Source organism: Indicator indicator, chromosome 30 (genome assembly GCF_027791375.1).
Source record: "Indicator indicator isolate 239-I01 chromosome 30, UM_Iind_1.1, whole genome shotgun sequence".
NCBI classification, from domain to species: domain Eukaryota; kingdom Metazoa; phylum Chordata; class Aves; order Piciformes; family Indicatoridae; genus Indicator; species Indicator indicator.
This window is the reverse complement of record NC_072039.1, coordinates 7,335,849-7,351,525: the sequence shown is the minus strand read 5'-3', so window position 1 is coordinate 7,351,525 and position 15,677 is coordinate 7,335,849. Positions and strand designations below refer to the sequence as shown.

General features: G+C 48.1%; 1 protein-coding gene across 1 annotated transcript in view; it reads right to left on the bottom strand.

The window, feature by feature from the left end:
• The window catches only part of CLIP2 (CAP-Gly domain containing linker protein 2), a 59,158-nt gene that overhangs the window by 17,068 nt on the left and 26,413 nt on the right, over nucleotides 1-15,677 (bottom strand). The window contains exons 3-7 of the mRNA XM_054394282.1: nucleotides 8,462-8,586; nucleotides 4,872-5,085; nucleotides 3,753-3,950; nucleotides 2,552-2,655; nucleotides 422-482 (exon numbers count right to left, since the gene is read on the bottom strand). Coding sequence (XP_054250257.1) covers nucleotides 422-482; nucleotides 2,552-2,655; nucleotides 3,753-3,950; nucleotides 4,872-5,085; nucleotides 8,462-8,586 — 702 coding nt within the window. The remainder of the gene's footprint in view (nucleotides 1-421; nucleotides 483-2,551; nucleotides 2,656-3,752; nucleotides 3,951-4,871; nucleotides 5,086-8,461; nucleotides 8,587-15,677) is intronic.

Below are 15,677 nucleotides of genomic sequence, written 5' to 3'. Positions count from 1 at the left end.
CAGCATTCCAGCTGGAATGGAACAGCATCCAACTGGGAGGCTGTGCATGCCCATTAGCTGCTAAAGCAGGACACTGCAGGGACAGGGAGTGAGCAGTCAGTTCATTGTTACAGTGCAAAAACCTATGCTGAGATGCATTCAGATCCAGGCAGATTTTAATGTGGCTTGGCTACTCATGGAGACATTCAAAGCCAGGCTGGCTGAGTGGGATTAATTCTAGGCAGCTCCCAGCAATATTAGTCATTGGGCAACACACCAAAGAACAATCTTCACAGTTTATACCACAGTGTTCACAGCAGGTCCAAAGCCATCAATAAAGGCCAAGTATTACATAGAGTTGAGCAAAAGGTGGCAGCAGTTACACAAGAGAGGCCCCACATGCAGTCTTAGGTTTTGACCCCACGTTTTGGTGAGGAGTTACCTCCAGATCCCCCTTTGTGATGGATTCTTCCTCCACACGGAACTGCAAGTCCTCCACCTTCCTGGGGAGTGGAAAAAGATACAAAGAGCAATCAGTAACAGCAAGCAGCATCCTGTTTCTAAGCAGTCAGTGCATATCAGCTTCTCCTGAACAACCAAAGTCCAAGAGGAGAGGACAGAGGCAACTTCTGGATACCAACAGCTCAGCAGAAGCTAACCAGCAAGACCCATGGAGCAAGACAGCTAATATCTAAGTTTTGCACATAGCAAACATTTACTGCCTTGCAAGGTACATGCTCAGAGACCTCCTGTTTCTGCTGCACCACTGCTCAGCTCCTGTTCACTGACACTCAGATCCTGAAGACATGAAAACCACAACCAGGTTTCCCTGGTTTCCTTAGACCTTGTTACCCTGCAGCCAAGCACTAGGCAATTCCTGTGCTGAATCCTCAGGGTCCATGCAAAATATTCCAAGGGAATTAGAGCCTCTGTCTCCCTGGCAGAGGGTAGGCAATGCTTAATGTTTGCACAACATAGAAAATGGGGAAGCAACCTGGGCAAAAAAACCTTCACCACAGGTTGCACAGAAATGCACATAGCACCACATCCAAACATGCAGACAAGCCTAGGGCTGCCTGCAAAGTCTGAAGAGAAAATCCACTAACAATGCAAAATAATTCAATTTTCTGCCAAACTCAGTCCTCTTTTGTTCTCTGTACTGATTTACAAAAGGCAGTAACAAAGATGTTGAGCTGGTAGCCAGTTGCAAAGACTCTGATTTGGTTACAAATAAAAATAGCTGTGGGTATACACATCTAGCTTCAGAAACAAGCTGCTTTGTCTAAACCTCCTCTAATTAGAGGAGGCATCTGTTGATATTTAGGAAAGAACTTGGCTGTCTTGGGCTAAAAGGCCTCCTGGAGCTGGGAAATCGAGCTGCCCACCAGGAGAACGAGGAGACTTGTGTGTGAAAGAACAATTCATCCTCAGAAGGGGCATCATTCAATTGAAATCAAAACTGTTTTCACTTACTTAATACTCAGAAATGTCTTCCTATTCCCACTGAAGAGTTTAATTATCTATATGGAGCAATTGGACTCCCAGAATGACAAGCAGAGCTTCAATTCTTGTCCAGAGAGGAAATGTATGCATCATCATATATACATGGATGGGGCCTCTGGGAGGTGGGGAGATGATGAATCAGACTACAGTGAGGCTGTACTCCAGCCTGACTGCCCTTCCTCTGAAGGAATGTCCTTAAAATCAGCACAGCACAAAGAAGTCATCTTTGGCCAAGCCAGGTTGTACAGAAGCCTGGGGGAGGGGTCTGGGATGGCCCAAGCTGCATAGTTCTGTTTATCCCCCAGGACTGTTATTTTATACTGCATCCTTAGCCAAGAATCATAGACTGGTCTGGGTCAGAAGGGACCTCCAGAGGTCATCCAGTCCAACCCCCTCTGCAGTCAGCAGGGGCATCCTCAGTTAGATCAAGCTGCACCGAGCCCTGTTGAGCCTCACTTTGAATATCTTCAGGGATGGGGCCCCAGCCACCTCCCTGGGCAACATCTGAAGGCACTGCCCACACCTTTGCAGGAGTTAGTTCCACCTTTACTGACTAATTCCACTTCACACAGTGACCCAGCTGAGTTTGGCCAAAGTATCCAATCTCAGAGTAAGTGACACTACTGGAACCCTTTGTTCCTTCAGGCAAATAATGCTGCTTCTCCCTGCTTTGTACTGGGAACTGAACGACAAGGAAGAGAAAACCCTCAATCACTTCACTGCCCAGACCAAGACTACTTGGCCTTCTGCTAGCTGTGGAAGATCAACTGTTGGCCACCATTGTACTGTCAGTGCAACACTTGCTGTGGCCAAATGCTCTTGGACATGCAAGTAGCCTGGCAGGGTCATCACAGAAGTGCCAGCACTAGAGAGTCCTAATCAGGACTCTACATGCAGGCAGACAGCAGTGGCCAGAAGAGTGAAACAAGGCACAGCTCAAGTACTGGAAGATATCTAAGATGCCTTTCTTCGTCACTTTTTTCCTAGATCCAATGAACAATGTTCTCAGGTAAGAGCCTCATCTCCCCCATGACTTCATCTCCTCCACACCTATCCACTCCTGCTTTACCTCTTCTCCTCCTCCAGCTGGTTCAAGAGTTCAATCTTCTCCTTCTGCATCCCATCCACCAGTGCTCGTGCTCGCTGGAGATTTCCTTCTGCCTCCGTCACGTACTGCAGGGAAAAAAGAGCCCAAGCCACAAAAGTTAACAATGTTTGAGGTACAGAGTTGTTTCATAAAAGGATGAGAACAAGAGAAGGGTTTGATGGCAAGAAGGAAGATTTTTCCAAAGAATCCAGCATGTAGGTATCAAAAAGTTAAAAACTGCTCCATCTCCAGCAGCTGCAGATTTGATCCATGCTTGAGTGCCTCTCTGGCTTGAGCCCTTTGGAGAATCCTGCTCTGATTAAAAGTAAAGAACTTGAAGCCTGAAGAGTTTTGAAAATCTCCTCTGAAGGTGCCAGATGCAATTCAGCCCTGGCCACGAAGCAAGAGAGACATTTCAGTTAATTCATTTGTTCCTGGGAATTGCTGGAAAATGCTACACACAAGGAAGCTGTCAGCTTGCAGCTGCTCTGCCAATTTCTCCTGCATTTCTGACAGGCAGGGGTGGTGGAACACACCACACAGACATACAGTGCCATGCCCTGCTCCCTAGTAGCTGACTGGGGTTTCTAAACATGAGCAAGGAATTAGGGCAACAGCAGTCATTGAAGAGCCACAGACTGAACATTTAAGCATTGAAGTGCATAAAATATCATCTGTACAAAAGCTAGTATGATCAGCCTGCTTTTACTACAGCCCTCTTGACTAAAAGAGTGCTAAAAGATCCTCTCTGGCAGGAAAGTGGGGACATATGAACTGAGCTGATGGTTCTCAGCAGTGTCTGACAGCATAAAAAAAACCACTGCAATGCAGTCCCAGCCAAGGCCAGATTGGGTGGCCAAGGGGAACAGGTTTGCCCTTCACTTGCATTTCAGCTTTCAAATGTATTGATCCACCAGACACAAACTCCCCACTGTCTTTTTTCCTAGCACAGCCCTTTTTCTGCTCCTGGCTTGGGGCAGAGAGCACACATGTGACACTGGCAGGAGTGGATAAAGAGCCTCAGCTGAACTCACCATGCTGGAAACTGTCTCAGCATAAAAAACCAGAAATCCAAAGCCCAGGTTTCCCATCAGGAAGTTGTACAGGGGTAATGTTAAGATCCAAAACTTCCAGAGGACACCAGATATTTGAGTGCTAGTGGTAAAGCCACATCATTTCCTACCTGCTCGTGTTGGGCCTTCATGATGGCAATCTCTTTCTCCACCTCACAGATGTGGCTGGTGGCTTTGGCAACCTCAGCCCGCTCCAGGTCACGCTCTGCCAGCAGCTGCTCAATGTGCTGCTGCTTCTCCTTCAGGGCCTCCTGGAGAGCTGTGGTGCCAGAGATTTTCCGGGCATAGCGGGAAGAGGTCTCTGTCAGCTGGAAAGAGTTAAACAAAGGAGACAAGGGTCAAGCTCTGTCCTTCCCAGTCGAGAAGTCCCCTGTTAAATCTAGAATTCAGCCCACCTACAGATCCTCTACCAGGCTGTACACAGCTGCAGTTCCAGCTCTGGATCCTACAGGTAGGGTTAACAAGTCTGCAAAACATCTGGACACTGCTCATAAGCTCAATAGCTCTCCTACACTGCTATGAAAGGACCATTTCCCAAAGGACAGGATGCAGGGTGGGAACTAGGTCAGGAAGATTATCAGGTATTGCATCATCTGCCCTCTTAAATGCATTTTACTGATGATCTGCTCTGGTGCAGACTCAAATAGTGAGCTCAGCTGGAAGAACTGATCTCAACTGGATACAAGTATGGACTATTCTGATCCACTCCCAGGTACTGCACCCTCATCCCCAGCCCAGATGACTGCAGGTGCACTGCAGCACATACTAGAGCAGAGTCAGAGCTTTTCATAACATTGCTGCCTGCTCTGGTGTCTGCCTTCTTGAGCACCTGCCAAGGCACAAGGCATGTGACCCAGGACAGTGTCACCCTCCACAGTGAAGCACAGTCATTACAGAGCTTTGGGCTGGCTGTTCCACACAGCAGCACACTGTTACACAACCACACAGGACAAGGAGCAAAGGCATTTTCTGCAGGGATCCTACACAGAGCTGAGGTTTGCCCCACTGCAAATAGCCGTTGAGGCTCTTCAGTGGTCACAATTGCTCTGTGTCTGTCATGACTCTTGCGTCCATGGACAGGACCCTCCCCTCTCCGCATCTCATTGACAGTGAAGGAGCAACTGCCCCAGTGCAGCTGCTGAACCACAGCCCCAGCCTTGCCACCCTGTGGAGCTGGGTCACAGCAGAAGGGGACTGTGGGTGCAGAGCCGATGGACAGAGTCACTTACCAGCCCACTGCGGCTGGGCCTGCCCCCAACAGACGATGCCACGGAGCTGACAGAGCTGATGGAGGAGCTGCTGGGGCTGTGGGTTAGGGCAGACACTCCCATGGCCATTCGTTTGCTCTTCTTGGCCTTGGCAGGGCTGGTGGAGGGGAACCCGATGCGGATCACCTTGTGGATGGGAGCGAAGAGGCCAAACTTGGGGGGGCACTGGAAATACCTGCAGGACAGGAGATGCACCGAGTCAGGAGTGGTGGAGCATCCACCTCACCCAAGCCTTGCAGGATGGCATTGCTAAGCAGCACACAACCCCAGCCCTCAGACCAGCTCTGGGTGCTTTGCTGTGACATGGCTAGCTGGGTTGTAAACATGGTTGGGTTCTTCTCCTCTCCTGCTGCTCAGAGTTGTGGCAATCTCTCTGTTTTCACTGGTGGTGCTTGAGCAGGGAAACCCGAGGTAATTGCCAGGCACTGGCTGCTGCATGCTCTGGTGAGATGCCAGGAGAGCCCCATCTGGTAGCCTGGATAGCACAAAGATCCTGGTACATAAACACAGTGAGGGCACACACGCTCCTGCCCGCCAAACCTCTGCCCTGCTTTGCAATCAAGTCACACAGTAAGGTCTGTCAAATAATCACACAGCTCTGTGTAAATGTTCTATAGGGTAAAAATCTTTCCTCCAAAACAGAAGGGGAAAATGGTAGGTCCTAACTTTGAAGCTAAAAATGTCATTACAGCAAATTCCAGTGTGTGCCATCTCCTCTGGCTGCCAGAGAAAGAGAAACTAGGTCCCAGGCATAAAAAAATGAATAAAAATTGAAAGAAGCAAGAATGAAAAAGGGAGGATCAGTTAATTACAGTGCAACCTCTCTTCCATAACTGCAGTGAGCCCAATGATTATGTCTCTCTAGAGCTCTCTTTCAGAACACAAATGAACCAAACCTTGGAAACCCCTTCAGAGCTTGGGCCCAGTGGCTCAGGCCAGGGTTTATCTGCTGCTGGCCAGCTGTACTGCAGCAAGTCAAAACAGCTCATCTGCAGATCACATCCCCTTGTTTCAAGGGAGTAGCCAACACAGAGGACTCTCTCCCTTGAGTTCTTTCTCACAGGCTTCTTAGCAAGGCTAGAACTAAAGATTGGGCCATATAATAACCTGTCCTATGTTACCATAAAAACCAGGTCCTAATGAGAAACTGACAAATCCAGCTTGGCTAGCACAAGTCCCCTCTTTCCAGATGTAAGCAGCTGCTTCCCCAATTCCCTTTTCAAGTGCTGGCAGCCACATGGCTGTGTCTCAGGGAGACGTTTTTGTGCTTGGGAGGCCAGGGAACAGCCTGACCTCCAGCCAGATGAGAAAGTGATTCATTTTCAAACATCTGCTCAAGGCCCATTTTTTCTATAACAATCATTAAAAAACAAAACCAAAACCCACCTTTACAGCCCCAAGACCCTCAGCCCTCTCTGTTTGTTGTCACCACAGGCCCCTGGGTTGGAAACCAGCCACACCACAGGCTGAGCCCACTGCAGAACAGGGACCCAAGGAAGAAAATCAGGATGACCTCCTGCAAACCAGCCAAAGCCCTGCTCAGCATCATATCCTCAAACTGCAGCAGGCACAGGTGGACCAACAGCATGGCACAGCCCCTTCCACAGGTCCATCTGGGCTGAGCAGAGGCTGGTACTTGTGGCTGTACAACAATGCCAAAGGTTAAGCCCCTTAAAAGCCCTCTGACAGCTCTTAGCAAGTCCAAACTTGCATCACTCTGTCTGCTCATTTTCTTTTAGTCCAGACTAGAAGTGGTCGCAATTATGTTTTATAGTTCAGAAGCAGCAACTGGGTCCTGAACACTTGGCAGAAGGAAAGAAAAAAAAAATATCTGCTTGAAAACCAAGAGCTGCTCTCGCAGAGTGCTAAGGAGCTCTATGACTTTCATAGTCACATTACAGGAAAGAAACAGGGCAGCAAAGTGGTGTTGCAATGGTAATGCAAACTGCAGGTGGGAAACGGCACAGGAAATTTGGAAAGAGATCTTAAAAAAACATTACAATAATCAATCTTCAGTGTCCAAGGCTGAGATGTTCCAGACTATGTGAAAGCAAAGCAATGAGTAGTTTGGTAGGCACCAACTCCTCTAGGAGCAGAGGCAGAGAAGGAAGATCAATAAAATCAGCAGGTAAAGGTTAATACACCAGAGGTAACTTGCATGGCTTTGTGGATAAGAAATCCAAACTGCCACACCAGCAGCTCTCTAGCCTCCTGTGCAGACAGGAAAGCAGATGCAGCAAACCTCAGCATTGTATGGAGAGGGGCTCACCACTGTCCTGTCCTGTCCTCTCAGGCACTGCTGCTGAACCACAGCCTGCAGGCAGCCTCCACCAGACAGCCACAAGCTGCTCAGGAAACCCTGGCCCTTCAACTCGGGTGCAAATCCAGCCCTGGAGCCCCTTCCTGAACCTGCAGAAGAATCAGAGTGACCCTGCACAAATCCAGCCAATTCACCACCAACTCAGCTGGAGCTGCCTGTGGTGGCAATGGTGGTGACAATGTCCTTTGCTTGCTCATTTGCCCACATGTTGCCTCAGCCTCCACTCAGAGGCAGCTCTCTGGGCTCAGCTCTCCTTCGGCAGGAGACTGCTCCTGCAGCAGCAAGCGCTGGGCTTGGGCAGGCAGGCCAGGGATGCTCACTAGATGGCAACAACCACCAAAGCACCAGTCCCACATGGTCTCTGCCCAGTCCCCTTCTGTCAGGACTGTATCAGGAGTCCCATGGCCACAGCAGACATGGGGAAGACTCTCTGAGGGGCATGTATCTGAAGCAGGGTCAAATTGCTAATACGTAAAACTCAGATCTGAGTTCCCAAGCTTGACCCCCAAGCTCCAGATCTGAGACTGGGGGTCATTTCCTTCCACATGAACCAAAACAGCTTCCAGCAAGCCTGTGAGATGTCCCTGCTTAGTTTTAAAAATGCTAACAAGGGCTCTTTTCAAAAAGAAAGTAGTGGAGGTGCCCATGGAGTCAGAGGTGGTAAAATCAAATCAGCAGACAGCTGTCACACTACACAATTAGTACAAGGACAGAAAACCACCACTGACTGTTCTTTCAGCTCTCTGGAAATCTGTCCCAGGAAGAACAGAACAAATAACATTAAGCTAAGGGGAAAAAAAAAAATCAAATCCTTATCTTCCATAGTTCTGACAAGGTGAGTTACAGAAACAGAGCAAGAAGAAAGTTTATGCTGGGAAGGTGTGGTTGAAAGCAGAGCTAATACAATCACAGCATCAATGTCCAGCAAAATCTAAACCCCACTCTAAGTTTTTTTTTTCCTCTCCCTCCTCTCTCCTGTTTCCTGAAGCCACTCAGGTTACTTCTTCACAGAGGTTATCTGAGCCTGCTTTAAAATGCTCCAGTGAGGAGGTTTCTATTGATCTCCCTGCAAAGCTATCCCAAAGCCTACAAGACTCAAAACTGGGCTCTTCCTCCCAACCCACATTACCTAACACCAAACACAGCCCTGACTTTTCCTGCCAGCTCCAAGTGGCCACAGCCACCCTAGGAGGCCCTCCATGCCCAGGCTGGGTTGGAGAGCACACAGTACCTTGTCCCAGCCACTGCCCCATCGTTCTTCCCCAGGGGCTCATCCAGCTCCACACCACACCACTCTCCTTTGGCAAAGTCCGTCTCGCCCACGTAGCGCACAACTCCTGTCTTTGTGCCACCAACCTGTTGGAGAGAAGATGCTGAAGGTTAGAGATGTCAGCACTGGCACTGCCACACAAGGACTGCAGTTAAGGAGAGGAGGGGAAAAGAATCACAGAATGTTATGAGAGATCATCCAGTCCAATCCCCCTGCCAGAGCAGGAGCACCTAGAGCAGAGCACACAGGAACTCATCCAGGCAGGTCCTGAATATCCCCAGAGAGGGAGACTCCACAACCCACCCTGGGCAGCCTGTTCCAGTGTTCTGTCACCCTCACAGTGAAATAATTCTTCCTCCTGTTTCCATGGAACTTCCTATGCTTTATCTTCCACCCATGCCTCTTGTGCTGTCACTGGGCATCACTGAGCAGAGCCTGGCTCCATCTCCTTGGCACTCACCCTTTATGTATTTATAAACATGAACGAGGTTACCCTCAGTCTCCTCTTCTCCAAGCTAAATAGCCCCAGCTTCCTCAGTCTGTTCTCTTAAGGAAGATGTTCCACTCCCTTAATCATTTTCTTGGCTCTGTGCTGGACTCTCTCAAGCAGTTCCCTATCCTTCTTGAACTGAGGGGCCCAGAACTGGACACAATATTCCAGATGTGGTCTCCCCAGGGGCCACAACCTCAGTATGTTCTGTTTCAGATTTAATGAAAGCAGAACAGATAGGTGTGATCTCAAGTTCTCCTAGCACTAAAGATGTCTTTCCAATAACTACAAGCTAGCTCATGAACTCCCACTTTTGGACCTGACTGCCTGGAAGATGTCAGAACAAATATAAAAACCTATTCCAAGGTGTCAGCTAATTGCACAAAATTACTTGTGAGGCCACGAAGAAGTTTAAGGCCTCCAAGCTCAGCTTACACCTGACTTATATAAAGAACCAAGATCTGCACTAAGATTTCAGACTTGTGCTCTTTCACCTGCCATTTCTGAGCAATACTGGGACAGGACATCAAAGTGACAAGCTGAGGCAGGCCTCACCATGCAGGGTTTGCTAGGACACAGTGAACAGCCCTCCCAGCAAGCCTCTCAGAATAGAAGTGTTGTGTACAGAAAAAGCAACTCCACTTTTACCTACACATCCTACAGCAACTCATGGCAGTAGGAGCCAAGTAAAGAGGCTTATCTGCCTGCTAGGCTTCCACTGCCAGAGATTTCTCCCCCTCCATGGAGAAATAAGGATCACACCTTTTGCTCTCACATTAAAGCTTAAAGCTTTCAACATGCAAAATTGAGTCTGGAAGAGCAGAAGTCAGGAATGTAGGAAGCTGTGCTTTGATCACTGCTGTGAGAGAACATCGCAGTGAGCAGCAGCTGCCTCTGCCTTTGCTCTAGAAGCTCTACCTTAGATATATGAGCTGATGGAAGAAAAAAAAAAGAAGAATGGAAAAGTAGCAGAGTGGATCTAAAGGTTTGTACTTCAGGTAAATCAGCAATGGCTTTACACCTTTTTTAGCCTATCCTTGCTAGAGCCTAGGTTCGAGGCAAAAAGCTTGAAAGCAATTTAAGATTAAGTTTGCAGCTTTATCTTGAATGTAAATATTTCTTAACATTAAATTTTACTTAAACAGTAAAATTTACAGGTAAATAAACAGGTATCAGTAAGAATAATACTCTCCTACAGAGAACAGATAGCCAAAGACAGAAATCTCCAAATTGTGTATTCTGGGGTAGGGATGTTACAAATTTACCAGTTCTGAATCCCTAAAAATTCTGAACAATTCTTAAAGGAATAGGAGTTTTCCCAGCCTAAAAATAACTGCACCTGAAAAGACTGGAGAACACAGCTCAGAAGTCTGGGTCCTATCTCAAGCCCTGGGAGCACACAGCTTGAATTAGTTTTCTGTAACACCTCTCACTAGGGATTCAAAGCGTTGCTTATGGGAAGACCTTTCTTGATGTTGTCCTCCTTGCTATAAGGAAGGAGGAAAATACTTGCCAGCAGGAAAGTGAGAAAGTTTTCACAGAATTGTCAGGGTTGGAAAGGACCTCAAAGATCATCCAGTTCCAAACCCTCACACTATATCAGGTTGCTCAGAGCCACATCCAGCCTGGCTGCAAAAACCTCCAGGGATGAGGCTTCCACCACCTCCCTGGACAACCTGTTCCAGTGTCTCACCACCCTCATGGGGAAGAATTTCTTCCTAACATCCAATCTGAATCTACCCACTTCTAGTTTTATTCCATTCCCTCTAGTCCTATCATTACCAACATCCTAAAAAGTCCCTCCCCAGCTTTCCTGTAGCCCCCCTAAGATACTGGAAGGACACAATTAGGTCTCCTCAGAGCCCTCTCTTCTCCAGACTGAATAACCTACACTTCATCCAGGAATAAAAAAAAAATTATTCCATTTCTAGGTTAGGTACTTGGCAAGTTTTAGGTTTGAACAGCTGCAGAAAAATTCTTCACCTATCACTCACAGTCCAACAGCAGTCCCCTTTTTGATTGATTTGAGTTTATACAGATTTAGCCTCTTAATATTAATGCAATGATTTAAGGCCATTCTAATACGTTTCTTTAGCAGCAAGTTGAACCCAATACAGCTGCCATTCATCTTAATGCCATTGTTGGTAAGCATATAATAAGTTTTATTTTTATTGAGTTTTAATTACAGATATTGAGCCCCATTTCCTTCACCAAGCCCCATGATCCCAAACCCACAGAGCCTCATGTGAACACCTTAAAAGCCTGATGAGCTCCCTCCATCAGGGTGACTCACAGGTTCATAAATTGGTTTGGGTTGGAAGGGACCTCAAAGATCATCTAGTTCCAGCCCCCTGCCACAGCCAGAGACACCTTCCACTAGCCCAGGTTGCTCAAGGCTTCATCCAACCTGGTCTTGAACACCGCTAGGGAGGTTCATGACCTCCCTGGGCAACCTGTTCCAGTGTCTCACCACCCTCACTGTAAAGAATTTCTTCCTAATACCCAGTCTCAATATGCCCTCTTGCAGCTCAAAGCCATTGCCCCTTGTCCTATCACTTGTAAAAAGTCCCTCCCCAGCTTTCCTGTAACCCCCTTCAGGTAGTAGAAGGCTGCTCTAAGGTCTCCCTAGAGCCTTCTCTTCTCCAGGCTGAACAACCCCAACTCCTGCAGCCTGTCCTTACAATGTTATTCTGAGGTGACTACTAGAGGGTGGATGGTTTGGGTTGGAAGAGATCTTTAGAGGTCGTCTAATCCAAACCCCCTGCAGTGAGCAGGATCCTTAGAGGTCTTCTCTAACCTTAATGACTGTCTGATTCCAGGGCCTCACTCCTCCATCCACACAAACAACAGGGCTGCTCAGTTACATCTCCACAGATGCCACTGACTTTGAGAAAGCTGTTTCCAAACAGGAAAGAAAACAACTGACCCTATTGACTTAACAGACACATTATCTCATTATGCCAATACCAGAACTGTGCAGCAAGAGAGCAGGTCACATTCCTGCCCCAAAGCCACACATCAGTGAAGATGCTCAGTGCAGATCAGGTCTAATGCTCCCTCCAACAGCAATGTGATTTGCTGCTTCCCATGTATTTTCTGTCCTCTTCCAAGCATTAGTGATTCTGCCAGCTTTGCTACTAAACACACCCTCACCACATCATCTCTCCCAAGCCAGGACAGACACACCTGCTCTGCCACAGCCTGGGCTCCCCACATAGAATCACAGAATTGTTAGGGTTGGAAGGGACCTCAAGGGTCATCTAGTTCCAATCCCCCTGCCATGGGCAGGGACACCTCACACTACAGCAGGTTGCTCACAGCCACATCCAGCCTGGCTGCAAAAACCTCCAGGGATGAGGCTTCCACCACCTCCCTGGGCAACCTGTGTCAGTCTCTCACCACCCTCATGGTGTAAAACTTCTTCCTAACATCCAATCTGAATCTACTCATTTCTAGTTTTGCTCCACTCCCCCCAGTCCTATCGCTCCCTGACACCCTAAAAAGTCCCTCCTCAGCTTTCTTGTAGCCCCCTTCAAATACTAGAAAGCCACAAGAAGGTCTCCTTGGAGCCTTCTCCTCTCCAGACTGAACAGCCCCAACTCTCTCAGTCTGTCCTCACAGGAGAGGTGCTCCAGCCCTCTGCTCATCCTCATGGCCCTTCTCTGGACACGTTCCAGCACCTCCAGATCCTTCTTGTAACAGGGGTGTCAGAACTGGATGCCGTACTCCAGGTGGGGTCTCACCACTCCAGGTGGGGTCTCACATGCCAAAGGGGCTGAGAGTACAGCCAGAAGTCAATGTTGGGCTGTCACATTCACATGCCAGTGCTCAACCCTCTCGTTGATCTCCCCCTCTCTAGGCAGGCACACAAAACTCTCATGGATGGAGAGTCTAGAATATTCATCTGCCTCAGACGTGCAGATTTGTTCAGCCCTGATAATCTGCTAATGCTGCTAAAGTAAGTAATGCCTTTTGGAAAAAAACAGCTGGCAGGTTGTATCAGTGCACAATACACCCTCATCAAAACAGAAGCCTTTGTTTCTATCAGACACTTCAATACATCAGAGGTATCACCTTGGAAGGAGCGAAAAAGGCAGCTTGTAAGAGCCAGGGAGCATAACTCACAGTAGCTCACAGCTGTGCCTTCTGCCCATGCCTAGCTCTGATGCCATGCTCCACAGCCCAGCGTGGATGGCTCCCGCTGCACTAACACAACTGCACCATCACCCCAAAGACCAGAGGATTTCCCATCCCAGACAGTCACCAGCATCAGTGGCACCTCAAATCATACAGAGAGGATGCTAAAGGACATGGTTTAGCACCAGACTTGGTAGAATCATAGGATGCATTGAGCTGGAAGGGACCTTTAAAGGCCATCTAGTCCACCCCTTTGCAGTGATCAGGGACATGTCCAACTAGAGCAGGTTGCTCAGAGCCCCATCTACCCTGACCTGGAATGTCCCCAGCAATGGGACTCCCACCATCTCCCTGGGCACCCTGCTTTCCACCACCCTCATAGTAAAGAGCTTCTTCTTAATGTCCAACCTAAACCTTCCCTTCTCTAGTTGAAAACCATCACCCCTTGTCCTGTCAAAAGAGGCCCTGCTAAAAAGCCTGTCTCCATCTTTATTATCAACCCCTTTAAGTACTGAAAGGCTACAATAAGGTCTCCCTGGAGCCTTCTCTTCTCCAGGCTGAACAACCCCAACCCCCTCAGCCTGTCTTCTGGTAGTTACATAACAGTTGGACTCAATGATTTTAAAGGTCTTTCCCAACCAAAATGATTCTGTGATTCTATTCTATGACTTTCTCTTGGAAGTCTTGTCTGCATCTCTCTGCCTGGTACACAAATCAGAGCCACAACCACACCTTCAGCTTGCTTGGCTGTCTGGACTAAAGCAAAGACAAACTGGACAGGACAATCCATCTCTTTGCTAGAGCAGCAGACAGCACAGAGTTAACAAGGCTGCCAGTGAGCTCAGCTACACCCCAGCAGCTCAGACAGCCACAACATCTATAGCTGACAGGTTTCATTCAAAAAAGAAAACTCCCAAAGCTTTTCTGAGAAGCCTTTAAGAGTTACCTTACCAAAACTTTTTAGGGTGTCAGGGAGTGATAGGACTAGGGCAAATGGAGCAAAACTAGAAGTTGGTAGATTCAGATTGGATGTCAGGAAGAAGTTCTTCCCCATGAGGGTGGGGAGACACTGGCACAGGTTGCCCAGGGAGGTGGTGGAAGCCTCATCCCTGGAGGGTTTTGCAGCCAGGCTGGATGTGGCTGTGACGAAGCTGATGTAGTGTGAGGTGTCCCTGCCCATGGCAGGGGGCTTAGAACTAGATGACCCTTGAGGTCCCTTTCAACCCTAACAACTCTATGATTCTAGACTATAGCTGAGATTATTTATGTCCAGGAGAACACGATTTGACCACATGTAAAGCGTTACTGGGTTTAGTTGTGGTTGGTTTTGAAAAAATACCCAAAAGCTGCCCAAAATGGCTCTTCATTGAAGCTCCAAGAAACAGAAAATACACTGACATACTGATAAAGAGGGATTTGTTTGTTTTGGTGGGTATTTGACCAGCATCAATGTTTCCAGTTTCTCTGCTTTCAGGTAAAAACACTCAGGAATAAAGAAGGTCTTGGTGGTCTGCCCTCTCCAGCTGGATTCAAGCAGCCTCCGAGCCACACGTTGGAAAGTTCAGTTCCAGATTGAAGTTCTCTGCCTTAGTTCTGATGCCTTTCACTAAAGCATCTTCCTCACCTGAACTTTCCTCAAGCAAAGATCACAAATAGTCTCAAGAGACAGTCTTGGGTTTGACCTTCACAACAAAATGAAGTCTGGAATACTTAACAGGTCTGTGTCCTACCTGGTGAGTCAGGAAAAAAGTGTGTAGCCAGAGAGGAAGGGCATCCATGCACCTCCCCTGCTAACTGCTCTGTCACTGACACCATGTTTCACTACAGTTTCCTCATCAAAATGACAAAACTGGAACCAGCCCAGCATATCCCAGGGGTGAAGAGACAATGATGTTAATCCTTCCAGACATTGTCTTCATTGGAGCTGCTAATGTATCATTTAAACCATTTACCAAATTAGCACCAGGCCCTATCTCAATCCTGTGCATGGACTCCCTCCAGCCTGCGTTTGCTCTTTTCCACCTCTGTCCTCCCTGCTCACCCCTCAGCAGTTTCTTGCTCTCTGCAAGAACCTTTCAACAGCTGTCCTCAACTCAGGGCTTGTGGGCAATGCACTGCTTGCAGTAAACTCCAATAGTGCTCAGGGAGAAAAGGAAAATAAAACATTAAGTGTCACTCAGGGCAGCAGGGACAGGAGCTCACGTCATGCATGGCTCAGGGGACACCTGCCTGAGCACATCCCCAGGCAAGATCCACCCAGATGATGCTGTGCTGCCTGCTTACAATTCTTAGTTTACCCAACTACATTTCTACCCAAAACATTTCCACAGGACCATGCTGCTGACCAGAGGGCTGAGGTGGGAACAATCAGTGCCCCAGTACAACACACTGACATGTCTCTTCTGCAGGGCTCCTGTGCCTCATGTTGGGTCTGGTGGAGCTGTGACACTCTCCTACTGCTCACCTGTGGGGAGAGAGGGGAAGGGGACGGTGGAGAAAGGGCAGACACAGAACACTTCCTTTACTCTGAGGGCTTTCAACTACTTTTCA